Source organism: Pan troglodytes, chromosome 1 (genome assembly GCF_028858775.2).
Source record: "Pan troglodytes isolate AG18354 chromosome 1, NHGRI_mPanTro3-v2.0_pri, whole genome shotgun sequence".
Lineage (NCBI taxonomy): Eukaryota > Metazoa > Chordata > Mammalia > Primates > Hominidae > Pan > Pan troglodytes.
The window spans coordinates 37,279,346-37,307,181 of record NC_072398.2 but is presented as its reverse complement, the minus strand read 5'-3'; the positions used below and the strand labels follow the sequence as shown (position 1 = coordinate 37,307,181).

The 27,836-nt window shown below is 40.3% G+C and overlaps 1 protein-coding gene across 13 annotated transcripts in view; it reads right to left on the bottom strand.

The window, feature by feature from the left end:
- The window catches only part of LPGAT1 (lysophosphatidylglycerol acyltransferase 1), an 86,606-nt gene extending 59,792 nt beyond the window's left edge, over positions 1-26,814 (bottom strand). For 2 of the 13 annotated variants that reach the window (XM_063792530.1, XM_063792529.1), the window contains exons 1-2: positions 26,052-26,134; positions 25,067-25,331 (exon numbers count right to left, since the gene is read on the bottom strand). In XM_063792530.1, the coding sequence (XP_063648600.1) occupies positions 25,067-25,304 (238 nt within the window). In that variant the 5' untranslated portion in view covers positions 25,305-25,331; positions 26,052-26,134. Of the gene's footprint in view, positions 1-25,066; positions 25,332-25,457; positions 26,390-26,579 lie in introns of those variants that run through there. The other 11 variants (XM_009441436.5, XM_063792526.1, XM_001170154.6 and 8 more) reach the window with 10 other exon arrangements.
- Between the last annotated feature and the right edge of the window lie 1,022 nt (positions 26,815-27,836).

Sequence of the window (27,836 nt, the reverse complement as noted above, 5' to 3'; positions counted from 1 at the left end):
CAAAAGCAAATAAATCAAAAGTATAAAAATTTAGGAGGTAATGGGACTGTGGTAGTGGTCATATAACTGCACATTGTAGAAGACATGAAGACTTTTAAAAATGTTCTTCAAGCCAGCCATTGAATAAATTCATAGAGAAACTTAAAATTGGGGGGATGTAAATAAGTTCCAGATTGACAGAATACTAAATACCAAAGAATCAAAAAACAAAATACCAAAGTCAAAAGCAAACACAGAAATCAATGAAATGAAAAAAAAAAATGGAGAAAATCAATGAAAGCAAAAGTGACTCTTTGAAAAGGCCAATACAAGTTATCAAATTAATTTTTAACAACAAAAAAACACAAAAACCATAAATCACCAATAACAGGAATGAAAGAGAAGACATCACTACAAACGTTCCTTGATTTATCATGGGGTTCCTGATAAACCCATTGTAAGTTGAAAATACAGCAAGTCAAAAATGCATTTTAACACAAAGCCTATTTTATAATAAAGTGTTGAATATCTCATGTGATTTATTGAATACGGTACTAAAAGTGAAAGACAGAATGGTTGTATGGATACAAGCATTACTGAATGCATGTCACTCTCATCCCATCATAAAGTCAAAAAATTGTAAGTAGAACCATGAAAAGTCAGGGACCATCTGTACTATGAACTACTTTAGAAACTATAAATTTGACAACTTAGGTGAAATGGACGAATTCCTTGAAAACCACAAATTACTATCAAAACTCATCTAAGATGAATAGATAACCAATTTCTATTAAAGAAATTGATTTTATAGTCAAAAACCTTCCAAAAATAATTTGGCCCAGATGGTTTCACTGGCATACTCTACCTGACATTTCAAAAAAGAAATAATACAAACTGTATGCAATCTCTTCCAGAAAACAGAAAAGGAAGGAATGCTTTCAAGTTTATAAGGCCAGTATTGCCCAGATACCAAAACCAGAAAAAGACAAGCAAACAAAAGCTACAGACTAAAACCATCATGAATAGAGGCAAAAATTATCAATAGAATATTAGCAAATGGAATCCAACAGTATATACCATGACCAAGTTAGGTTTACCCCAGGAATGCAAGGCTGGTCCAATATCCAAATATCAGGCCGGGCGCAGTGGCTCATGCCTGTAATCCCAGAACTTTGGGAAGCCAAGGTGGGTGGATCACTTGAGGTCATAAGTTCGAGACCAGCCTGGCCAACATGGTAAAACATCATCTCTACTAAAAATACAAAAATTAGCCGTGTGTGGTGGCACACGCCTGTAGTCCCGGGTACTTGGGAGGCTGAGACACAAGAATTGCTTGAACACAGGAGGCAGAGGTTGCAGTGAGCCAAGATTGAGCCACTGTATTACAGCCTGGGAAACAGGGCGAGGGTCTGTCTCAAAAAAAAAAAAAAGAAAATCAATCAATATAATTCACCACATTAACTGTCTAAAGAAGAAAACCTTCCACAGCAATAAAAAAAAAAGAATGAAATCATGTCCTCTGCAGCAACATGGATACAGCTGGAAGCCATTACGCTAAGCAAATTAACACAGAAACAGAAAATCAAATACCGCATGTTCTTACTTATAAGTGGGACCTAAACATTGGATACGCACAGACACAAAGATGGGAATGGTAGACACTGAGGACTCCAAAAAGGGATGGGATGGAGGAAGGGGGAAAGGATGGAAAAGCTACCTATTAGGTACTGTGTTCACTACCTGGGCTAGAAACCCAAACTTCAGCATCATGCAATATACTCATGTAACAAACCTGAACATGTACCCTCTGAATCAAAAATTTAACAAATAAAATTTTTTTAAAAAAGAAGGTCTCATGATCATATGAATTGACGCAGAAAAAGCATTCAATAAATTTCAGTATCCATTCATCATAAAAACTCTCAGCAAACTAGGAGTAAAAAAATTTCCTCAGTGTGATAAAGTTTTAAACGTAAAACCTACAACAAACATAGTATTTAGTAGTATTTAGAATGCTTCTCCCTAAGATTAAAAATAAGGCAGAGATGTCCACTCTCATCACTCTTATTTAATATTATACCAGAAGTCCTAGCTAGCTTAATAAGAAGAAACAAAAAATGGGAAAGGAAGAGATAAAATTCTTATTCACAAATGACATGATTGGCTATGTAGACTATCTTAAATGATTTACAAAAAACTCCTATTACCAATAAGTGAGTTTAGCAAAGTTGCAGGATACAAAACTGACATAGCTATCAATCATATTTATTTATATGAGAAATGAACAACAGGAAATTGAAATTTTTAAAAAATACTATTTACAAAAGCTCCTCCCCAAATGAAATACTTAGGTATAAATTTAAAACACATGAACAAGATCTATATACTCAAAACTACCAAACGCTGAGAAAGAAATCAAAAAAGCTCAAAATGAAGAGACATACTATGGTTATGGATTAAAAGACTGAACATAGCAAAAATGTCTATTCACCCACAACTTGATCTACAAATGTAACTCGAATCCAGTCAAAACTGCATTAAAAATTTTTGCACATAAGTGGCTTTTAAAATGTATATAGAAAAGTCAGCAAACTAGACTAGCCAAAATAACTTTGAAAAAAAATAAAGTTGGAAGAATCGCACTACCCAGTTTTAAAACTTACCATAAAACTACAATAATTAAGATGGTGTGGCATTGGTGAAGGGACAGACACATAAATCAACAGAACAGAAAAGAGGATCCTGAAATAGACTACATAAGTATGGTCAAATGATCTTTGACAAAGATGTAAAGTCACCTGAATGGAAAAAGAATAGTCTTTTCAACAAATAATGTTGCAAAAAAAATGTGAACCTTGACCCAAACCTCATACCTGATAGAATGATTAATTCAAAATGGATCACAGAGATGTATGTAAAATGCAGAACTATAAAACTCCTAGAAGAAAACACAGGAGAAAATCTCCATAACCTGAGTTTGGGCAAAGTACTCTTAGACATGACATGAAAAACACAAGCCATAAAAGAAAATAACATCAATGAACTGGGGAGTCTCTCTCAACCTATTCTGGCTTGGGGGCTGCCCAATTTTTTTAAAAAAATCAATAAATTAGACTTTATCAAAATGTAAACATTTTAATGAGGAAAAGACACTATTAAGAGAATAAAATGAGAGAAAATAATATGCAATCACATATCCAACAAAGGGTTTATATCCCAAGTATATAGAAAACTCTCGACTGGGTGCAGCAGCTCACGCCTGTAATCCCAGCACTTTGGGAGGCCAAGGCAGGCAGATCACTTGAGGTCGGGAGTTTGAGACCAGCCTGACCAACATGGAGAAACTCCGTCTCTACTAAAAATACAAAATTAGCCGGGTGTGGTGGCACATGCCTGTAATCCCAGCTACTCAGGAGGCTGAGGCAGGAGAATCACTTGAACCTGGGCAGGGTTGTGGAAATTGCAGTGAGCTGAGATCACGCCATTGCACTCCAGTCTGGGCAACAAGGGCGAAACTCCGTCTCAAAACAAAAAACAAAAAACAAAAAACCTCTCAAAACTCAGCATTAAGAGAACAAACTACCCAATTAAAAAAATTAAGAAAACACTTGGACACTTCACCAAAGAGAACACAGATGGCAAATAACTATATGAAAAGATGTTCAACATCATTAGCCACTAGGGAAATGAAAATTAAAAACATGACAAGCTACCTTTATACATTTACTAAAATGAGTAAAATTTTAAAATATTGGCAATACCAAGAGCTAGTGAGGGTAGAGAACAACTGGAACATTGCTGATGGAATGTAAGATGGTATAGCCACTCCAGAAAAGAGTTTGGCAGTTTCTCATGAAGTTAAACATACATTTACAACGTGACTCAGAAAACCCACTTCTGGATATTTACCCTGGAGCAGAACTCAGCAAACTTTTTCTGTAATGGGCCAAACAGTAAATATCTTTTTTCCTCCAGATCAAAGTAATAATGGGAGGCATTACTAAATGGACTGCACTCTTTTTGTTTCGTGTTTATTTTCTTCCATTTACTATCTAACAACCTCTCCCCCAAAGTAGCCTGGTTCAAATTAATTGTGTTGGCCAGGCACGGTGGCTCACGCCTGTAATCCCAGCACTTTGGGAGGCTGAGGTGGGTGGATCACGAGGTCAGGAGATCGAGACCATCCTGGCTAACACAGTGAAACCCCGTCTCAACTAAAAATACAAAAAAAAAAAAAAAAAATTAGCTGGGTGTGGTGGCAGGCGCCTACAGTCCCAACTACTCGGAAGGCTGAGGCAGAATGGCGTGAACCTGGGAGGCGCAGCTTGCAGTGAGCCGAGACCACACCACTGCACTCCAGCCTGGGCGACAGTGCGAGACTCCAAAAAAAAAAAATTAATTGTGTTAAACCACTGAGAGCTGAGGTAGCTAAGACTTTACATCTTAAGTTTCTTTCTATAGTATGTCCCAATAACAGCACTTCCACCTGTACAAAATCCCCAACTTGCTCAAAGGTTTCTTGTCTCACCCTTTTAAATAACTCCTTTCATTTATGTATAAGTTGAGCAACAACACTGAATTCAGAGATTCAAATGTAAATCAAAGGTCTTTTAATTTTATAACATTGGGAAAACTTTAACTAAGTAATAGAATTTAGCAGTATCGGCCTTAGATTCCTGATATGGTTTGGCTGTGTCCCTGCCCAAATCTCATCTTGAATTATAGCTCCCATAATTCCCATGTGTCATGGGAGGGACCTGGTGGGAGGTAATTGAATCATGAGGGGCGGGTCTTTCCCATGCTGTTCTCATGATAGTGAATAAGTCTCACGAGATCCAATGGTTTTATAAAGAGGAGTTCCCTTACACAAGCTCTCTCTTGCCTGCCGCCATGTAAGACATGACTTTGCTCCTCATTCACTTTCCACCATGATTGTGAGACCTCCCCAGCCATGTGGAACTGTGAGTCATTCAAACCTCTTTCCTTTATAAATTACCCAGTTTTGGGTATGTCTTTATTAGCAGTGTTAAGAACAGACTAATACAATTCCTAAAATGAGTAAATGGAAAAAAGGAAATTCTAACATCTCCTAAAGGTAAAGGATTACACCAAATTGCCAGGAATACGTGTACAACATGAATACCTCTCTGTTTTGCTAACAGAGCTCTAAAAAGCTTTAGAACTGAACTATTATATATAGTAAGGGTTTTGATCTTAAAGAAATGTAGAGCCGGAAAGGAATTTTGAGATATTTTAAGTCAAGCAGAAGAAACGTAACTCTATGGTTCCTCCCTGCCTGAATGAATTAGTTGAAAAGAAAAACACAGATGGTAAATATAATTAATTTACACCACCTCCTGTTCACTATCCCCCAAAGCACTAATTGATATGTTCATTCATTCAACTGGTTTTATTTTCTTCAGAGAGACACAGGGTTCTACCACTGCAGAAGATATAAAAGTACACTAGAATTCTATCATGAAGTAATTAATGCAATTCAAGAGAAAGTAGAACGTGACGGAAGATAGAGGGTGGAAGGAAAAAAGAAAAATTAAAACAGATAAACATTTTAAATAGTATACACAATTTGCCTGCCTTTCCAGTCAACAGATATATGCCCTGGAGTACAGATAGACTGGAATTGAATATGCTGTTCCCTGTCATATTCAGCTCTCATGTCCATCATCATGTCAGCATCTCATATGCCCATCATCATGCCAGCATCTCACTTAGCTGTGTGATTTTTGCTTTTTAAAGGTATGTTTTCTTCCATATAAAACTTAAGTCAACTTTTTAATTGAGGTAATACAATCCCTGTCTTCAAGAAGTTTGCTCACTTATTGGGAATAAAAAACAAACTGTGAAATAATACAATACACACGAAAATATGTACGTACCACAGAAGCTAGGAAAAGAAGTCATTGTGAGCTGAAATATGAAGGGAAGAGATACAAAAGACAGCGAGAACATGCCCGGGTAGTAACCTTCCTGGGGAGACAGCTGGTACTGAGAAGAAGAGGAAATAAGATTATATCTATAAATACAAATTCAGATTATAGGATTACTTTTAAAAGTCAGATACTAGACTTTAGGCCAGGCAATACAAAATTCCTGTTTTATCACCACACAGGTGACAACAGAGGGAAGTAGGCTTCCTATATGACAATAGGGAGCAGTGGGACTGTGTTTAAATAAAGAGAACATTCACCACCCAAAGTGGGGAGACACTATTCAGCTCTAGTCTCTTGCTGATATTTGGAAACACAGACCCAGGCTACCATATCCTCCAATTCTTTAAAAGTAATTGGAAAGTCAAGAGTTTTTATGAAAGTTAAAGAAAGAGGACATTAACAATGAAGGAAGGTTTATGAGCAAGCAGGGAGGAATGAAATCCAAACAAAAGGACTGGGTCTTGATAGGAGGGACATTCTACACTGCAGCAGAAAGAATAAAGGGAGGGAGCACCCAAAAGATAAGGCAGGCTTGGGCCAGGTTATTAAAGCACGAGAATCCTTAACATTATGTTATAAACAACAGAAAGCCAGTAGGTAAAAGGAACTGATAACATACGGGTCAGAGGGAAGGAATGAAGAGCTGTCGGGAATGATGGAGGCTAGTTTGCTAAATGGGGATTTTTTTTAAAGATGGGAGTATCTTGGCTCAGCGCAGTGGCTCATGCCTGTAATCCAGCGCTTTGGGAGGCCAAGGTGGGTGGACTACTTGAGGCCAGGAGTTCAAGACCAGCCTGGCCAACATGATGAAACTCCGTCTCTACAAAAAATACAAAAATTAGCCAGGCATGGTGGTGTGCACCTGTAGTCCCAGCTACTCAGGAGGCTGAGGCACAAGAATTGCTTGAACCTGGGAGGTGGAGGTTGCAGTGTGCCAAGATCCCGCCACCTGCCACTGCACTCCAGCCTGGGCCACAGAGTGAGACTCTGCCATCCCGCCACTGCACTCCAGCCTGGGTGACAGAGTGAGACTCTGCCTAAAAAACAAAAAAGATGAGATTATCTTTATATCCTGGAGGATAAGAGCAAAGATAGAAGGAGATAGTACTAATGAGATGAAGAAAGCAAGATGGGATATTAACCATGCAGAAAAGACTATCTATAGATAAATGAGGGTTTGAATAAATTAGGAGAGGGAGACAAGAAAAAAGAGGAAGTCTCCAGAGCACAGTTCTAAGCCACCAGCTAAAACCATGGCAAAGAGGTAATGAGAGGAGGTAAAAACTGACCTAGGAAAGAGAACTGCTCAGAAAGTTACCACAAATGTAGATATCCTAAGTGGAACTGAGCTACACAAAGTTGGGGATGCCCCTTGCAATAAAAGGGCAGAAAGCAGAATGTAAGAATTCACAACAGCCAAATATCTAAGAGGTTTTAAGCAAAGAAATTCATAGTTGGGGTTAATGTATCCTCTGGTTTGAGGCTTAGCCACATTCCCAAATCTTGAAATCTAGAAAAGGAAAAGAATAAAGTATTAAGAATATTCTGAAATGAGAAACCAATTAATTGTATTTATACTACATAATAGCAAAATTTTTCTATTTGGAGGGGCTTTCAGTCTATATTTTCTCAATTTCTACAACAGCCCTAAAAGAGATACCATCCAGGTATTAGTGTTATTTAAAGCTAAGGATCAGAGAAGATACTTGTACAAGGTAATACTGTAAGTAAGCACTGTAAATCTAACTGGAATCCAGTGAAACCAAAACACAAGTAGCCCCTGTCTAACGAGATTACTAACCATTTAACTAAAAGTGAAGTGCGCTGTGTTTTCATGGTATAATGAAAACACATGGGCTTTAGAGCAGCCCTTCACTCAAAGACTAGCTCGGCTCTTGCCAGCTCTATCACTCACATTGTGCACATTACCTAACTTCCACAGACCTTCATTTGCTCACTGATACCACTTCCCTTGACAGGATTGTTTTCAACATTAAGTAAGAAGCCATGTGTAAGCACTTGTTAAACGGCCTGGCACGGCAGATACTCAATCAAGGTGTTTCTTCTCACTAGAAGCATTACTGGTTATCTGTGTTGGCACAGAAGTTAGTCTCCCTACTGCAGAATGAAGTAAAAAGGCTTGGGAGGGCTTTCTTTTTAACAAAAAGTCTTATCAAAGGATAAACAGTTTCTAAGGGAACCAGAGAAATTAACCTAACCAGGAAACTATACATGGAAAAATCTAAGGTTACAAGAAAAAAACATCATTTTGAAAATGGTATTAATAGGATGATTAATGTAAGCATATGACACAGAAACAGGAAAGAATAAAGAGATTAACTAGAACACACTATAGGTATAAGGTTCTCACTGAGCAAGGAGCCCAAACCTAGAGTAAATAGGATCCATTAATGGACTTCAGAGTTGTGACTCCTTGAAACTGTAAAATTGTGACCATGTGCAAAGGTTCTATGGAAAGCTGAAAAATGCACCCCTCCACAACCCCAAAGATATCCATGTCAAATCCCTGGAACCTGTGAATGTTACTTTATATGATAAAAAATGTGATTAAGTTAAGAATATTGAGAGGAAGTGCTTATCCTGGATTATCCAGATGAACCTTAAATCCAACGACTCGAGTCCTTGTGTAAGAGATACACAGAGAAGAAAGGGCAGTAATGTGACCCTGGAGGCCGAGGCTGAGTGATGCAGCCACAAGCCCAGGAATGCAGCCCAGATGTTGGAAGAGGTGAGGGATCTCCCCCAGAACCTCTGGGGGGATCTCGGCCCTGCTGACACCTTGATTTGAATGTCGGGCCTCTAGAACAGTGAGAGAATAAGTTTATGTTTCTTTAAGCACTTCTGTAGTAATTTGTTTTGGTAGTCACAGGAAACTAACACAGGTGCACCCTTCTAGAGGGAGGGGCTATTTACTTTCATCAGATTCTGAAAGAGGTTCTAATAAACCTCCAAAGGTAAAAGAACTACCACTGCAGAAAGTAAGCAAAACTGTCTATAAATAAAAGTATTAAAAAATTTTTAAACCAGCAAAACAAGTAGTTATTTGGATAAGGTCTCATAGCTACTAAATGCTGAAGTAAGAATTTATCTATGAATATAACTCAATATTCATTTCATTATCTCTTGGGGTTCAACTCTACGAATGCATTAAAAGGAAGTGATTCCCAAACAATTCAATAATTTGTTAAAAATATAAGTTCCCAGGCTCCACCCCGATGTACTGATACAGAATCTCCAGGGTACAGGAATATATATATTTATGCTTATAAATACGTATGTTTTCTTACTTAAAGCTCCTCAAATAATTCAGACGTTTAGACAAGGTTAGAAATTATGACTACGAAGCAGGGGTCCTCAAACTTTTTCTATAAAGGATCAGAGAGCAAAATTTTCAAATATGCAGGCCAAGAGGCAAATGAGGGTATTATGTCGGTACTTATGTAACAAATTTGTTTTCTAACAAATTTCTATGAAAATTTTATTGACAAAATTCAAAATAAAAAATTAATAATAATTGAATACAATTTATATAATGCAGGTCTACTAATGACAAGAATGGAATTATTTCTCAGGAGAGAACATTTTGCTTAACTGGAGTTCAAAGTTAGTGTTCTCTTAGCATCAGGTTGATTGCAAATGTTCATCTGTACAAGCTTCTTAGCTGGAGGGGAGTTATGAAACAGGCAGTGAGCTGGATTTGGCCCAAGGGCTGTAGCTTGCCAACCTCTGCAGTAAGGTACAAGAAAGAAGAAAGAACCACAACCCCTGCCCTTAAGCAATTTACAAGTCTGTTAAAGAGACAGGAAAAGAAAAGGTAATAGTCAAGAACATGAAGGAGAAATCTGAATGTTGTACAGCAATGATTCCTAACCTTGTCAAGTATGAACATTCTTTTTTAAGGTCAAAAAATGTGTCCAGCCTTAACACGTCAGTTCTTTTAGAATTGAGTGAAAATATCCATAATAAAAGTAACAACAAAATTTAAAAGCTTTTAAAGGATTTCTTATTAATCAAAACAGCAGCCACATATATTTGAAAAACATTAGCACATATTTACAAGACACATTATTTATTCATCCACAGATGGTACTTAATATGCGTATGGATTCCTGACCCCCTGAGATAACTCTGAAGCACTGCAGGAAATCTCAGCCCAATAGTTAGGAACCACAATTACAGAGTTGATGCCAAAGAGGTTCAGAGCGAGGCAAAGAGTGGAAACTGGAGCAGTGTGGAAGGGTGTCACAAGGTTAGACAGGCAGGTAGAAATTTTCAAAGAAACAAAGAACAGATTTTGGGGAGAGGAAGAATGAAACTGAGAAAATGAGGAGGGGTTGCAGGAGAGCAGCCTTACTAAAGAGCTTGGAACAGGACCAGATCCATGGGGGCTCTGGACCACTCAGCCTGATTCTGCCAACAGAGCCAACATTTAAGTGCTTTCCATGTATGGAGTGCTGATATGCATTCTTTCATTCAATCCTCACCAAGAATAGTTTCCTAATACACTAGCTGTGTAAGTAAATGATCCTGGTTTCATCAGGTACAACCCTAAGTGGGTCAGGATCTAGACTTTTCCACCTTAAAAAATAAAAAATGTAAAAAGTCTTCCCTTGACCCTATATCACTCCCTCCAGTATCACCCTCTACTCCTTCACAGCCAAACTTCTGGAAAATCATACATTCTTGTTTCCATTTTGTCCTCTCCCATTCATCATTCATCTTCCACCCACTCCAATCTAGTTACACTTCTACCACCTCAACAAAGCTGCTCTTCCTAATACAATAAAAGATATGTCAGCTCTCATCTTGGAAAATGTAAATAAATGCTCAGCTGCATTCAGCAGGTCCCTGCATTGAAACACTGTGGACTTCTGTGACCCCACACTCTTAAGGCTGGCATTCCTTCCACTTCTTCCCTTCCCATCTTCCTCTCTTAACCTCCAAATGGTGGCATTCCCTCACAAGTTAATCCTGGGCCTCTCATCACTTCGTACTGAGATATCCCTAGGTGATAGCAGCTTTAAACACCATGGATAATTTGCCAATTTCTCTTTCTAGCTCAAGTTTCCCTTACAAGTTCCAGACTGCACATCCATGTCAATTTCACAGCACCACTTGGATGTTTTTCATCTACCCTATGCTAAATTTTTAAATTTTTAAAATCTTTCCTCTCAGTTACCTCCTCTCTAAACTTCCCCATCTACCCAGCAGCTCACACCAGAAACCTCAGGGGCATCCCTGTCACCTCTCTCTCTACCTCATCCTCCATGTCTAATCTCTCAGCAAGTCCTGACAATTTTCCCTCCTATAAAACTCTCCAATCAGTTCACTTTCCATCTCCACTGCCATCATCACTAGACCAACCATCACCCTCACCTGATAAGGTGAGAATCTTCCACACGGTCTCCTGGCCACACACACTGGCTTCTCGAGTCCATTTCTACAAAGCTGCAGAGTAGAATTACAAATGGGAATCTGATTTCATCATTCCCTTACTTAAAACTCTTCGATGGTTTCCTCAAGATAAATTTCAAAATCCTTAATATGCACTACAAAGCTTTAAAGGATTTGGCCTCACCAGCTTCCCTCAACCACTAAACTCCTCTCCCCCTCACTCCCTCCCTGCTGCAGCCACTGGCCTTCCCTTTGTTCCTCAAACATGACAAATGCTTTTCTTTTTTTTTTTTTGAGACTGAGTCTTGCTCTATCACCCAGGCTGGAGTGCAGTGGCACAATCTCGGCTCACTGCAAGTTCCGCCTCCCGTGTTCACGCCATTCTCCTGCCTCAGCCTCCTGAGTAGCTGGGACTACAGGCGCCCGCCACCACGCCCGGCTAATTTTTTGTAATTTTTTTAGTAGAGACGGGGTTTCACCGTGTTAGCCAGGATAGTCGCGATCTCTTGACATTGTGATCCACCCGACTCGGCCTCCCAAAGTGCTGGGATTACAGGCGTGAGCCACTGCGCCTGGCTTTTCTGCCTTTGTGCATGCTGTCCCTCCTCCTAGCTTCACCTGGCCAACTCCTACTGATACCTCAGGTCTCAATTTCAGTGTTCCTTTCTCAAGGGCATCCCTCCCTGGCACCACTAGTCTCAAGCTCAAGTCCTCTGTCTCATCCTCTCATAGCCCTTTTCACACGTGATTCCGTGGTTATGATGTGACTCCTGTTGTCTCTCTCCCACACTAACACGTAAACTTCTTAAGAACAACAACTATGTTGTTTTGTTTGCCACTGTACTCCCAGCCACCAGCACAATATCTGACACAGAGAAGGCACTCAAATTTTTGCATTAGAATAGGTGACTGAATTAATAAATTGCTTTGAAGCACTGCAAAATTTACAAACATAAAATCTAATTAGTTAATATTTTATTCAGACTACGGCCTAAATTATTTTTATTGATTGATTAAAGCAAGAACTCGATTGAGCTACACTACTAGCTAGGCCTGAATAGCCTCAGATATATTTCTAAGACTACCTCATAAGTTAGCTTTTATTCATTTACACATGCCTTTTCCCAAAAGGCTAACATAATTATTTTCCTAGACATTAATATAATAATGATCATTCTAATAATAATGAAATTATCATTTATAGAGTGCCAAACACCAGGCTTCACTTTACATTCAAGTTTCATAACCTCCATTTTTACAGATGATGAAACTGAAGCTCAGAGAAATTAAGCAACTAGCTCAAAGATAAAACTAGCAAGTGGGAGAAACAGGATCCAACCTCATACTAGCTCAAAAATCAATGTTTTTTCCCCAACACATCATGCTATCTCTAATATACTTATTTTGCAATATCTATTATTTGTTGAAAATACATCTATATACAAGTATCTGAGGCTTAACACAGCTTAGAATGATTATTTACACTTTATAATGGCTGCTCAATTCAGAGTCTCATATACAAAAACAAATTCTATCCCAACCGTATAAAACAGCCTGCAACAATTATTCCAAATGACATCCTAGTTCCTTATCCATGTAACCTATACTTATAAATTTAGCCCCCAATTAATTTTCTTCCCTTCAAGGACCTCAATTAACTTTAATAAATGGAACCATCATATTAGGGGGACACGTATATATTGATCTCTGTTTTTCAAAAAACTTGTCACAAATGCATTTTGAACATGCAGTTCATAACGAACTCAACTATTCATAAAACCATCCGTCGCTGGGCATGGTGGCTCACACCTGTAATCCCAGCACTTTGGGAGGCAGAGGCAGGTGGATCACCTAAGGTCCGGAGTTCGAGACCAGCCTGGCCAACATGGCAAAACCTCGTCTCTACTGAAAATACAAAAATTAGCCGGGCATGTGGCCGGCGCCTGTAGTCCCAGCTACTCAGGAGGCTGAGGCAGGAGGGAGAATCACTTGAACCCAGGAGGTGGAGGTTGCAGTGAGCCGAGATCGCGCCACTGCACTCCAGCCTAGGGGACAGAGTGAGGCTCCATCTCAAAAAAAAAAAAAAAAAGAAAGAAAGAATTTTTAATAATCTAGATTTTAGATAATTATATTCTTAAGAAGAAATGAGACATTCTACTAACTAATGAGTGTATAAACAACTGGCAACATTTTACCATGTCAGTAATAGGATACATGAAACTTGAAAAACCTTGTGACCACAGCTTTTGGTAATGGTGCTTCATTTTTTAGTTCCTATTAAATGCCTCTGCTTCATAAAATCAGCAGTTGAGATTACTAACAAACTTTCAGGTTTTTTGTTTTTGTTTTTGTTTTGAGACAGAGTCTCACTCTGTCCAGAGACAGGCTGGAGTGCAGTGGTGCGATCTCAGCTCACTGCAACTTCTGCCTCCTGGGTTCAAGCAATTCTCCTGCCTCAGCCTCCCGAGTAGCTAGGACTACAGGTGTGCACCACCACACCAGTCCAATTTTTGTATTTTTAGCAGAGACGGGTTTTCACCATGTTGGCCAGGCTGGTCTCAAACTCCTGACCTCAAGTGATCCACCCGCCTTGGCCTCCCAAAGTGCTAGGATTACAGGCGTGAACCACCGTACCCAGCCAACTTTCAGTTTTTAATGGCAGGGTTCATTAGTCTTAGGCACTACTAGGGCATATAAATGCAAAACCATGCTTAACAGAAATAGACTAGTAATTATAATTTAAATATTTTAAAATGAACATCACCCAAGTCTCTGGGATCCAAGCAAGTATCCTTAATAAGTAAAGTAGGCCCAAAATAAGACAAGAAGCAGGATCTTGGATAAACTGGACAGTAAAGGGGGTGGTCATCACGCAGCTCCGGCAAATCGTTACTATGCAGGAACAAGGGCTCAGCATGGCCAGATCTCTAATTTCTCAAGAATAGCTGGAAATGTGGAATTTGTTTTCATGTTTTGTGAAACCTCCCTAATTTGAAATGTTGACAACTAATTTAAGTTTAAATAGTGCTAAGACAAAATAAAACAGATCAGCTTCTGAATATGTCCACTAATTTGCAAACTCTGAGAAGAAACTCCTAAAACAAAGCCTAAATACTCAGCAAACCCTAATTTTAGATTAGGAATGGTAAACTCTTATGTAACAATATTTGTCAAACTTTGGAGTGCACTAGTGATCTTTAAAGTTCTCAAGGCAGACCAGACCCTAGAGCTTTACTGTATTAATGTCACATTTATTTCATATTCCTTACTAAAGTACCAAAGGTAACTCACTCCTTCCATTCGTTTTGATGACATTTTCTTACTGCAGCCAAATGGAAATAGAGTGGATGTTTTAAACATATGCTACTGGTAAGCAGTCTAAGAATCAAAACACGTTGGAAACCACTGGGAGACAAAAGAAACACACTTTGGAGCCTACTTTATGCTTTTCAACAGACCTCAAAGAAAATTAATTAGATGGTAAAATTGCTCTCCATTCTATAATAATCAACCAGTGTACAATAGGATGGTGGCAGTGCTATTTTAATTACAATTACATAGTTAAACAAAAATCTTGTGTTGTACTTTTTGGTATGGACATAGCAGCATTATAGGCATGAATCTTCTGGGAAAATACAGATAGCAACAAGGAGAAAAAACTGCGCAAAACTGCTTTTTCAGAAAACCTAGGAGAAAAACAAAAATATAAAAATCCCAGGCCGGGTGCGGTGGCTCATGCTTATAATCACAGCACTTTGGCAGGCCAGGTGAAAGGACTGCCTGAGGCCAGGAGTTTGAGACCAGTCTGGGCAACTTGGCAAGGCCCCATCCCTACAAAAAAATTAAAATAATTACCCAGGCATGGTGGTACATGCCTGTTGTCTTAGCTACTTGGGCTGAGATGGGAACGATCACTTGAGGCCAGAAGTTTCAGGCTATAGTGAGTTGGAATGCACCATGGTATTACAGCCTGGGTGACAGAACAAGACCCTGTCTCCAACAACAACAACAACAAAAAGCCAAAAAATTTAAATCTAAAAAATAAAACCACCAAAGTACCTGAGAACAAGGCTGAGATCAAACAAGGCATACAATCTATGCTGGGGTGGAGAGCAGCTTATAGGGCAAGACAGTGTGGCATGTGATGAAGAGGGCCTGACAGTGGCAGATCTCAGAAAGCAACAGAACAATACCTTTCCTTAAGAAAAGGGTTGCCGGGCACGGTGGCTCACGCCTGTAATCCCAGCACTTTTGGAGGCCGAGGCGGATGGATCACCTGGGGTCAGAAGTTTGAGATCAGCCTGGCCAACATGGTGAAACCCCGACTCTACTAAAAATACAAAAATTAGCCAAGCATGGTGGCAGACGCCTGTACTGCCAGCTACTCGGGAGGCTGAGGCAGAGAATCGCTTGAACCCAGGAGGCAAGAGGTTGCAGTGAACCAAGACTGCACCACTACACTCCAGCCTGAGCAACAGAGTGAGACTCCGTCTCAAAAAAAAAAGGCAGGCAGGGGGGTGGTTTACATTGGCATGCTGGAGCCATGTCCCTCCAATCACAGCTGCAAAGGAAGGAGTGGAAAGTTCAGAATTAGCGGCAAAAGACCTTCTAGACTTGTTCTAGTTTAGAGAGGCAGAAGACTTGTGGCCACACAGAGAAACACACCCAGGTGTCATATGTGAAAAAGACTACCTCTGAGGCAGAAATCTGGAAATCTACCCTGGCCCCATCCAAACCTCCTACAAATAACAGATTGAGGAAAATCCAATTCATTAAGTCACAAGGAAAAAAAGGTAACTGGCATGGTACTGACAGAGAGATACTTTAAGAAAAATGATAGATAATGTACCAACTGTCAAAGTACACTAAAAAAAAAATTACAATGAAGAAGACAAAAATTATAACTGAATAATTTTGCTTGATTTTAAGAAAATCAGTGAAGCCATCATCACTAAGAACAAGACCACAAATAAGAAATACAAGAACTCAAGGGAGAAATGTCTAGATAACAGGAATAGGGAAGCATGAATTGGTAGAACTAAACAAAAAAAAAAAAAGAAGAATAAACAAAGCCATCACAGAAATGAAGAAGAAACTGATAGGAGAACAAAGAAGAGATGTTGCAGAAAACACAGTAAAAGACATGAAAGAAACAAACAAATGAAAAACGGTTTAAAAGGATTAAAGGAAAAATAACAGATATAAAAGACATACAAAAGGAGATTCAACATACATATAACTAAGGTCTCCAAAAAGGAAAACCAAAACAATGAGACAAAGTAAATATTTAAAGATATGATTAAAGAAAACTTTCCTGAAATGAAAATACGTTTGAATCTAAATATTAAAAAGGCACACATGTACCAGGAAAAATTGAGCTACACAGTCAATACCACTATATCCTAATAAAGTTACTAGATATGAGAGATAAAGGGAGAATCCCTTTGGGCAGACAGGCAAAAAGACCAAGTCAATAATAGGAAAAAATTCAATCTGGCTTCATATAACATTTAATATCAGAAGACATTTGTATAATACCTGTAAGATACTCAAAAAAAAGAAAGTGTGAGGCAAGGACTTTGTAACCTCCTAAGTTATCCTTCAAGCATAAAGCAACGGGCTGGGCATGGTGGCTCACACCTGTAATCCTAGCACTTTCGGAGGCCGAGGCAGGCAGATCACCTGAGGCCAGGGGTTCGAGACCAGCCTGGCCAACATGGCAAAACTCCATCTCTACTAAAAATACAAAAATTAGCCGGGTGTGGTGGTGCATGCCTGTAATCCCAGCTAATCGGGAGGCTGAGGCAGGACAATTGCTTGAACCCAGGAGGCGGAGGTTGCAGTGAGCTGAGAACGCACCACTGCACTCCAGCCTGGGAAACAGAGTGAGACTCCGTCTCAAAAAAACAAAAAACGTATAAAGCAACAAAAGACAAATTCTGAAAATGTTGTAAGAATAATATCCTCATCTTGTTCCCCTGAGCCCTTATTGAGAAACTGCTAGAGGATAAACTTCAGCCAACCAAAGAATGACTCTGCACAAAGTACCTGGGTGAACATTACATTTAACTAAAGAATTAAGACAAAAACAGATGGAAATGAAGTTGATAAAATAGAATGTAAATATTATAGGCTATAACACTGTATAAACTCAAATAACATAAATTGAAAGAAGGGAGAAAGCAGAGAGAAGTATAATAAGCTTACTGATTACCTTGATGTAATAGCTGGGAGTCAATGTATAGTCTTAAAGCTCAAGTAGTAGAAGCATAAGCATACATAATAGCACAGATGTATACGCTATTTTAAATAAATATTACTGACTAAGATTGGGTGAGGAAGAAGAGAAAGGGGAAGACACAAGGATTAAAAAGAGTTTTACCTTTGGTCATAGAAGAGAATGAATGGTTACTATCAATAGAGAACTAAGAATATTAAAGTAATAAGACTGAAATACAAACCTTCCTAAATATCAGAACTGAAAAGCAAAGAAAAAGATACTACACAGTGAAAGACTTAACATTCATATGTATATATAAACAGAAAACATAAAATACAATGGCAGAACCATGACAAATTTTTGACATATGAATAAATATAAATATGGATTCAACTCATATTAACAGAGATTTTCAAATTCACTCACAAAGCAAAACCTAACTCCATGCTGTATACTAGAGACACATCTAAATCAAAGCAAATTATAAAAATTGGAGTTTGAAAACAAAAGGATTGGCAAAGATATGCCAGGCAAATGTAAACAAAAATAAACCAAAAACTATTTTACCCAGCTCTTTCTGACTCCAGAACTTGAGGTCTTACTACAAACACTACAAATACTGCCCCCTGAGCTTCTGTAATAGTCTATGTGAAGGCGTGTGCATGCATGATTATATATATTTCAAAATAAGTATCTAAAATAAATTATTCAATTATAAACTATCTTTGAAATAAGAACAGACATCAAATTTGTAGTACCACCAAATTGCTGAGTTTAAAGCATTTAGTAATATTTACCTTTAATTACCTACCACAGGGATGGAGAAGAACAAAAATATTTCCTTTCATGATATATTTTCCATAGAAAAATCAAAACACTACTGAAAACTCTTCTCCTGGATTTATGTCAAGATCAGTCATCGGCCAGGCGCAGTGACTCACACCTGTAATCTGAGCACTTTGGGAGGCTGAGGCGGGTGGATCACTTGAGGTCAGGAGTTCGAGACCAGCCTGGCAAACATGGTGAAACCCCATCTCTACTAAACATACAAAAAATTAGCCAGGCATGGTGGTACACGCCTGTAATCCCAGCTACTCAGGAGGCTGACACAGGAGAATCACTTGAACCCAAGAGGCGGACGTTGCAGTGGGCCAAGATTGTGCCATTGCACTCCAGCCTGGGTGACAGAGCAAGACTTCATCTCATAAAAAAAAAAAAAATCAGTTGTCAACCTAACATCATGCAGTAACTCCTCACTCTGATGACAATCTACTTTCAAGCACCCAAAACCAGAAATTCCAGTGGAGTTTTTGTTCTCCACATGAGTAGAGAGCCTTAAGGAAGTTAGATTTTATGAAATTTCCATTATACTACAACATTTCCATTGAAGCACCAAGTTTTTAACCTCTTGAAGAAATCTATACCTATATTACTTTCAGATGTTAAAGAGTTGCATCTTCAGAAAGAGATTCCATGCCTCAAAAGCAAAAGGGCATATGGGTAGTAAAAATTAAGAAACACTCTAGGAACATTATCTAAAGGTCAAAATTGGCTCTTCAAATACAAAAATCAACTTGTGGCAACATCAATCCAGTTAACGCTTCTGGGGAAGTAACTGTGAAACCTCTTTCAATTTCAACATCTATAACAAAAGGAGAAGTGATAACAGTACCACCCTGATAAAATTATTGCGATCATTAAGTGACCGAAGCACTTTGGTCACTGCCTGGTTTATTTTTCAATAAATCTTAGCTAATATAATCACCACAAATATACATATTGCATCTCTTAAATGAATTATAATTATTAAGAATTCAAAGGAATTCAAATTCCTTCAAAGCCTCTCCCTAAGTCCCCTATTCCCTCCCTGTCACCACCTACCACCGATGCTAGATCAGGAGCCCTTCCTTTTACCTCCCCTTGTACCCCTGTATATTTTCATCGTTGGTGCAGTCTCCCCACCAAGGCTGCTGTGAGCTCCTTAAAGTCACTGATTACGTCTTGTGCCTATCAGGTACCTCCAGGGTACCTGTTCCCACAGATAACTGAAGTTCAATAAAGGTGTGTTAAATTAGTAAATGTGGCCAGGCATGGTGGCTCATTCCTATAATCCCAGCATTTTCAGAGGTCAAGGAAGGAGGAGCCCTTGAAACCAGGAGTTCAAAACCAGCCTGGGCAACAGCAAGATCTCATCCCTACAAAAACTTTTTTTAAATTAAAAAGGCACAGTGATGCACACTTAGTGTCACAGCTACTTGAAAGGCTGAGGCAGGAGAATCGCTTTTGAGTCCAGGAGTTCAAGGCTGCAGTGAGCTAAGATCTAGCCACCACACTCTAGCCTGGGCAACAGAGTGAGAATCTGTCTCTCAAAAAAAAAAAAAAAATTAACAAATGTGGTATTGTAAGAGATTATATATATTAAACATGATGTAATTCAAGGTTTCATATTTTGTGGACTGCAATGACCTTGATAATAGACCTTTCAGGAAGGTAGGCAGCTAGGGAATCTCAGAACCAGGAAAGGAAAAAGAGAACATTCAGCCCGGTGCAGTGGCTCACCACACCTGTAATCCCAGCACTGTGGGAGCCAAGGTGGGCGGATCACTTGAGGTCAGGAGTTCAAGACCAGCCTGGCCAACATGGTGAAACCTTGTCTCTCCTAACAATACAAAATTAGCCGGGCACGGTGGTGGATACCTGTAATCCCAGCTACTCGGGAGGCTGACACATGAGAATCACTTGAACCTGAGAGAGAGAGGTTGTCGTGAGCCAAGACTGTGCAACTGTACTCCAGGCTGGGCAATAGAGTGAGACTGTCTCACAAAAAAATAAAAAAGGATCATTCAAGAACTAGACACTTATTGAGTACTCTGTGAGCATCAGGTAACAAATCAGACCCTAGGGTTATAAGGAAGAACCATCAAGTGGGCCCAGAGTAGGTAAGGATCTCACCCCTACCAGTGATAACAGATTTAAAGTTAAAGCTAGACCACTGACTCCCAGAGTTTTCCAAAATCCCAGTGCTCTTTCCACTAGAACAATGCCTCTCAAATGTTGACTGCACTTATGGTAAAAAATACATTCTGAAGCACCACTCAGTATAAACACATGCATTTCTGATATAGTCTATTGAATTCTATTTTATTTCACATTCTTAAAATGTTCATCTTCACATACTAAATTGGTTTTATGGCTCGAAGGTTACAAGACATTGCTCTCGAAATACATTTTTGAAACTTTCTGTAGAATTTCAAAGTCAGAAATAATTCCTAAAAATTACTTTTTGTCACACAATGAATATGTATCCCTCCCCGAAAAGCAGGACACTATCAAATAATCACATAACCCAGAAAGACAGGGCAGCTGTCAGTTGGGGAGCAGGAGGTAACTAAACGTAATCTCCATCAGCTTTCCCTAAAGCCCCCCCCAAATAATGCCCAATTTAAGGAAAACTGTTTGCTACGTAAAAACAGCTTGGCAGCAAGTCCCCTGGCATTTCAGCTCCCTTCCAGCCAGACTTTGGCCCATGACTCTCTCTCACCCTATATAAAAATAAAAATTCTGGAGTTTGTATTAACAGTAAATATTTTTAAAGTATTTCATGCACAGTCTTCTTTTTTTTTTTTTTTTTTTTTTTTTTTTTTTTTTTTTTTGAGACAGGTCTCTGTCGCCCAGATTGGAGTGCAGTGGCATGATCACAGCTCACTGAAACCTCGAACTCCTGAGCTCATGTGATTCTCCCACCTTGGCTTCCCAAGTTGTTAAGATTACAGGCATAAGCCACTGTACCTGGCTAAGACTTTAATTAAATGTGTTTGGATGACAATTCCTTTATTAAAATAAGTAAATGAAAATAAAAATAAACTATTTTAAATAAATAGAATACATTTTGTTTGGTATGAAATCTTTCTCTGACATTTACCAATCATCACTTAAACTCCGGGGGGTGGGGTACTGATTTATCCTAGATCCAAATAAAGCATGCAGAAGTGGATCATTAGTTAAGCTAGTATCTCTTTTGGTTTGCCCTTGAAATATTAAGACAAAGGCAATATAAAGCATTTCCTCGATGTGAGATATCTGTACAGCACTTCCTACTAAAGAAAATGTGAAAACAGGCCAGGGGCGATGGCTCACGCCTATAATCCCAGCACTCTGGGAGGCCAACGTGGGCGGATCACAAGGTCAGGAGTTCGAGACCAGCCTGGCCAACATAGTGAAACCCCCATCTCTACTAAAAATACAAAAATTAGCTGGGTGTGGTGGCACACGCCTGTAGTCCCAGCTACTCAGGAGGCTGAGGCAGAAGAATCGCTTGAACTCGGGAGGTGGAGGTTGCAGTGAGCTGAGACTGCACCATTGCACTCTGGCCTGGGCAACAGAGCAAGACTCCATCTCAAAAAAAAAAAAGGAAAATGTGAAAACAACAATCATTACTACTTTAGTAGCAAGCCGGGGATGAACAAACCCCAGTGTCTTCAGAGTACTTTTTAAAATGTGTAACTTAAAGTCAGAAACAGACCAGAAAATCCCTTTTCCATCTTCTGTGCCTACAGACAGTTTCCCAGCTCTGAGAATGCAAACTAAAGTATAAGAATGTTCATTTAAGTTCTTGGGCTTACTGGCCTCACCATTCCTCATCCAAGAAGCATGTATGAATTTACAGGGCTCATTTTTGTGATGAGTTAAGAGATAGTTTAATAAAACTTTAATAAATCTTCTTGTCTTTCACAAAAAAAATCTGTTTAGAACTAAGGAAAGATTTTTTTAATAAAAATAAAATTTAGTTTTCCTAAGAAAAGAAAACCATGCTTACTATATCAGCTTTGTCCAGTAGTACTTGCTGTGATGATAGAAGTGTTCTGTATCTGCACTGTCCATACAGTAGCCACTAGCCACCTAGTACTGAGCACTTGAAATGTGGTTGGTGTGCCTGAGGAGCTAAATGCTAAATTTTATTTCATTTTAATTAATTTAAATTTAAACAGTGACATGCAGCCAGTGGCTACTATATGGGGCTGTGTAGGTTAGATAATCAACATAAGTCCTCATCAGCAGAGCTGAGTAATTCACTCATATTACACGGAATGTCATAATTTGGAAAAAGATATATATATATATATATATATATATATATTCATTCTATACCAATATACCAATATTCAATTTTTAGCTTCCTAATTAGTATTTAAGGTTTCCTCATAAGTGGTTTCTCAACAAAGTTTTGGCAATTTTTATTCTAAAACATGAACATACTTAATCTGCTGAGCAGAATTCCTTTGGCAATGTTCAATTTTCCATCTGTGAAACTTGGGCATAGGGAAAAAAGAACTTCTTCACAAGCCCACCCTCCTATTGATGTAAAGGGAAGAAGTGAAATATATTATCTAAAGAAAGGCTAATATAACACCTGAGATTATTTTATGGGTACACCTGTTCATCAACCTCTGCTTAGATGTGCTTCTTTAAACTCAGCTGAGGCTTTCAACCAAATTCATTCCTACATTTGTTTGACTTCTTGACTATTTTCTTTTATGATCAGACTATGACCAGGCTCTCTGAAATCAAGTATTCTACCTATAGGAAAACCTTTTAAAATATATACATTAAAACAGTCTATATTTAAATGAGACAAACTGATCAAATTGTCAAAATTCAGTAGCCTGAAGAAGAGCAGATGCTTCAGAGAGACTAAAATATGCAGATCATGCCAAGACCACATTCCAAGCAGGTGGCAAAAGAAATTACACAGTTCTACAGTCAGCAAGGAAGAGATACCCCAAGAAAATATGCTTAAAAATACATTGCAGCTATGCTATGGCCATAGGACAACTAACTTTGACTTCAAGCAGCACCACTGCACTCCCAATCTCAAGGTCAATGCCAAATTAATTTTACCTTCCCACCATGCTAACAATTAAATACACTATACACACGCACAAACATTTCAGTAATTTCATTTTAAGCAGAATGAACTTCTAGAACGGGTTTCTGAAAATACTATAAGCTAATTTAAAACAAGCAAACTTAAGTATACTATACAAGAATAAAGCCACTAGTACCATATAACATATATTTGGGAACACTCAAACTATACCAAGCCAAGCAACTCTAAGATAGCAGTGCAATTCAGGTAAGAATTCAGCACCATAGATTAGAACTTCGTTTTTTCTCTACCACTGCTATTGCTACCACCAAGTCCTAAAAAAGGGCTAGAAGCTCACCTACTATATCCAAAAAGCATTGGAATCTCAACAAGACAGATGACAAGGAAGCAACGCATACACTATCCCAGGGGCTTCAGCTCTTGCATTATTATGCCACTGCCTGAAGGAGAAATAAATAAATAAATGCCACTGCCTGAAGGAGAAAAGGCTTCATCTGGGGCAACTGAGAATATTCAGACATAGCAAGAGTCTGTCAGACTCCATAAAAGCTGTATACTATCAGTCCTTCTCTTGTGTGTGTGGATAAAATGTGCAGGTGCAGCCTGGGCAGGAAAGAGGGAGACAGAATTTCAGATGGAGAACTGCCATACTGCTTGACCCTGGGAGTACCCCTCCTCACTCTGCCAAGCTATGAACTACAGCCTCTACTGACCACAGCATCTGCATGATCTCCAAGGAGCCTGCCTATCAGGCAGGAATTTCTGTGCTAAAAGCCTCCACATCTGACAAGTGCTAAAAACCTCTATGATTTTTTCATTATCTTAATTCTTAAGGGAAAAAAATCAAATAAATACAATAAACGATACAGAATTTTCACAGCAAGGGCATAAGTTCTCAAAGCATATAAGGTTTATCTCAGAAAATAAACACTTCTCATTTAGTTCTATAAAAGTCCACTTCTGAATAGTGTTACTCTTGCTTCCCCAAATGCAATTTAAAGGCAGAAATCACAATCTATTTAAAGACACTCAGAAGATAAATTAGCTTAACAAAGTTAACTTAATTTTTTATATTAATACTCTCAGATTTATGAGATAAAATATAGATTCTAATAAACAAAAGAAACACGTAAAAGAAAGCCATTTTTGCTTGCTCAAAAGGCTAACAGTACAATATCACGTTAAATGATGAAGAAACTTATTAAACTATCTTAGCACAAATATGGTCCCATTGTTTTTCTAAATTTCCAATGTTTATGGGCATCTTCCATGAAATAGATGAAATATCTTACATCTTCACTTTATAAGCTCTCGAGTCCTATACAACGCACTCCTATTCCTCTACCAGAGCTTTTGCAGACCAGTTTTAATAAATGTATGTCAATCACAATAAAAACACTAAGAAATTTACCAATACATAATTATGAAATTATACTTCTGAAAACATCGGTCTTCCTGAGATTCTGAAGAGAAACCCAATAGAACTGTTTTCTTTTTATTTTTTTCAATAGTGAAGACATGAAAGCATCCTCAACCCAAAGTGTAATATACATTTAATCATGGTTCCTGACAAATTTTTTCTTATGCATTAAAGAAAAGTGTTCTCACTCTTACCTGTATATCCAGCATACCATCCCCAGGAAGCTACCATTCCTAAAAGCCATTTATACATGATTCCTTCGATATACCAGAACCGCTTACTGTCCAGCACTCGAAGGGGCTGAAGTATAATTACATAGCAGATGTAGGATGGAATAGCAACCAGGTTGTTGACGACCATGAAGGCAAACCTCATCAGTGCTTTCACCAAGAGCCAGCCCAGCCACGGAGCTTCTTCCAAAGTTATAGCCATTCTCACACTGGACTCCGTCCTGTCTTTCTGGGGTGAAAGAAAAATTCACTTAAAAAGGAAAATTCATTAAATACATCTAAACAGTCACCAACATAGAAATCGCCCCCAGCACAAAATAAAACAGCGAGGGTCGAAGCTTTCCGGTTGTAGTACCTCGGTGATCTCTCAGGGGAAATTCCAGAGGGGGACAGAGAGCGAGGGAGGAGGAGCCGCACAAGGTCAAGGGAGCTGTTCACCGAGGCACGAAGTATGTCACAATATATTTAGCAAATGATAACACAATTCCCATTCAGTAATCGGTGGCCGTCCCCGCACCGTGTCTCACTGCGGTCGTCTATTGGACTTAGAAAAATAGATCCACTCGCTTCAGACAACCTCAGGATCTCCAAACTGAAGACACAAGTGACATGACCGAAACAGGGTCCCCTCAATAAGATTTCCCAGATACTGAGGACCTCAGTCTCCTCACCACCACGATTCCTGCACACCGATGCATTCCTTTAAAAGGTCTCTGGCTCTAGCGAAGAGTTACCCTCAAAATTCTCATTTGTAGCAATAGGGTTTTTGTTTCCCTTTTTTTTTAAGAAAAAAAATGGGGGGCCTAGAAAAAAAGCTTACAAGGTGAGAGGAAGAAAGTAGGGGGTTATAATGCGAAAAAGAGGAAGAACAGGAGTAGGGGGAAGGGAGCAAAAGCCAGAAAGAGGTAAAAGCCAATGAACTGGGGATGAAGAGAATGAGATTTCCGACCAGAGGGCAAGGAAGCGGGGGATGATGAAAGGGGCAGAGAAGAGGCGACCGCAGCGCGGGGAGCCGGTGGAGCCTGCAGCGGTTTCCGCGGATGTGGAAGGGTCGTGGCGGCGGGCGCGGCCCGCGCGCCGGGCTCACCTCGGCGGGCGCGGACGGCGGGCGGCTGCGGAGCGCGGGGGCGGGTGTCCCCCGCCGAGGGGTCGCGGTCATGGACGCGGCGGCGGCCCAAGCGGCCCGAGGCGCTGCGCGAGCGGGCGCGCTGGCGCCCTACTCCCCTCGCGGCTGCCTGCGGACAGAGGGACGGCGGGGACTCAGAGGCCGGACCTGTCACCGGGGCGGGTCCCGGGGAGGCGGGCGGACGCCCCGCGCCCCCGCCTCCTCCCCGGGGCCTACCGCGCCCTCGTCCCTCAGGCCGCTGCCGCCTCCCCGGGCCACGCGACGACGACACCCCCTTCCCCGCCCCCAGCGCCTCCCCTGGCCCGGCTCCGCTGCCGCTCCGGGGCCTGCGACCGCCGAGCCGGGGGTTACCTCGGGCTGGCCGGGCCCCGGCCGGGGCTTTGGGAGTCAGAGGAGCCGGAAGAATGCATGGCCGGCGGCGGGGCCGGCGGAAGAAGGCGGTGGCGGGGCCCTGCCCCGCTCCGGCTGTGGCGCGGCCCGCGCCCGTTCCCCGGCGGCGCCGAGACTCGGTCCCCAAGGGCCCGGCCGCGTTCGCCGGGACTGGCGGGGAGGAGCGGCGGGAGGAAGCGGCGGGAGTCGGGACTGCGGCGGAGCCGCCCCCACAGCGCCCTCTAATGAAAGCGCCGCCGCCGCTGCCTGGCCCGCTTGCCCCGCCTGGCCCGCTCCCCCTACCCCTGCGCCAGCGAGTCGGGGCCCTCGGGGCTACCTGGACGCTCGGCCAGGACCTCAGTGAGTCCAGAACATACTGAGGGAAAGGGCCGCTCGGAAAGGTCTAGGAATGAACACCCATCCTCACACCCCAGGAGTGCCTTGGTTTCAGTTGAGAGCCCCTTTTCAGCCAACACGGCCGCCTTTCATTGTTAGGGCTCTCTTCTCTGCCCAAACTAGGAACCTGTCTCCTTGACGGCTAAATGTCCACTTTTCATTCTTAATGAAACCCGGTTGCACTCATGGCTTTTCTTCTTAACCTCTGCAGTGTATTATTGTCTAGAGTTTCAAATTCATTCTTTTTACGGTCAAAAGTCTTGTTTCAGGAAAGCAGCTGGAACATTAATGGCAATTCCACTTTCCCATTCATCGCCCCCGCCCCCACCACCCCACCAAGAAACTCAGTGGGAATGAATGGTCTACACAGAGAAACTGAAATCTGGTTAGTCAAGAAGGAAAAAACAACCAAGTGCCTAGCATTAAGTAAGTACTCACCCGCCCGCCATAAAAAGAAAAACCGAAAAGACAAAAAACGGTGGCCATGGGAACTCCTAGACAGACCCCGTCGCTTGGGATACTATAGCTGCATTCTGGTTCAAAGGCTGGACCACCTGAAGGAAAATAGAGAAATAGTCCATTGACCTACCCCCTTGAGCATTCTTAAATGATCTGCCTAAATTTTAGTTTTTAAAAATCCTGTTTATAAAACCTTATGTCCCTTAAGCACATTTGTAAATGGAGGGGATGGGGCAGGGCAGATTTCACACTCCCTAGGGAACTGCCATATTTGAATCAGAATGCCACCTATTCTGCCTATTTTGAAAATGTTCATCACAGCGTTTGCTCTGGACTCTCAACTTTCTCTAATTTCAGTTCCTCTTAGGTCCACAGGTGAAGGAA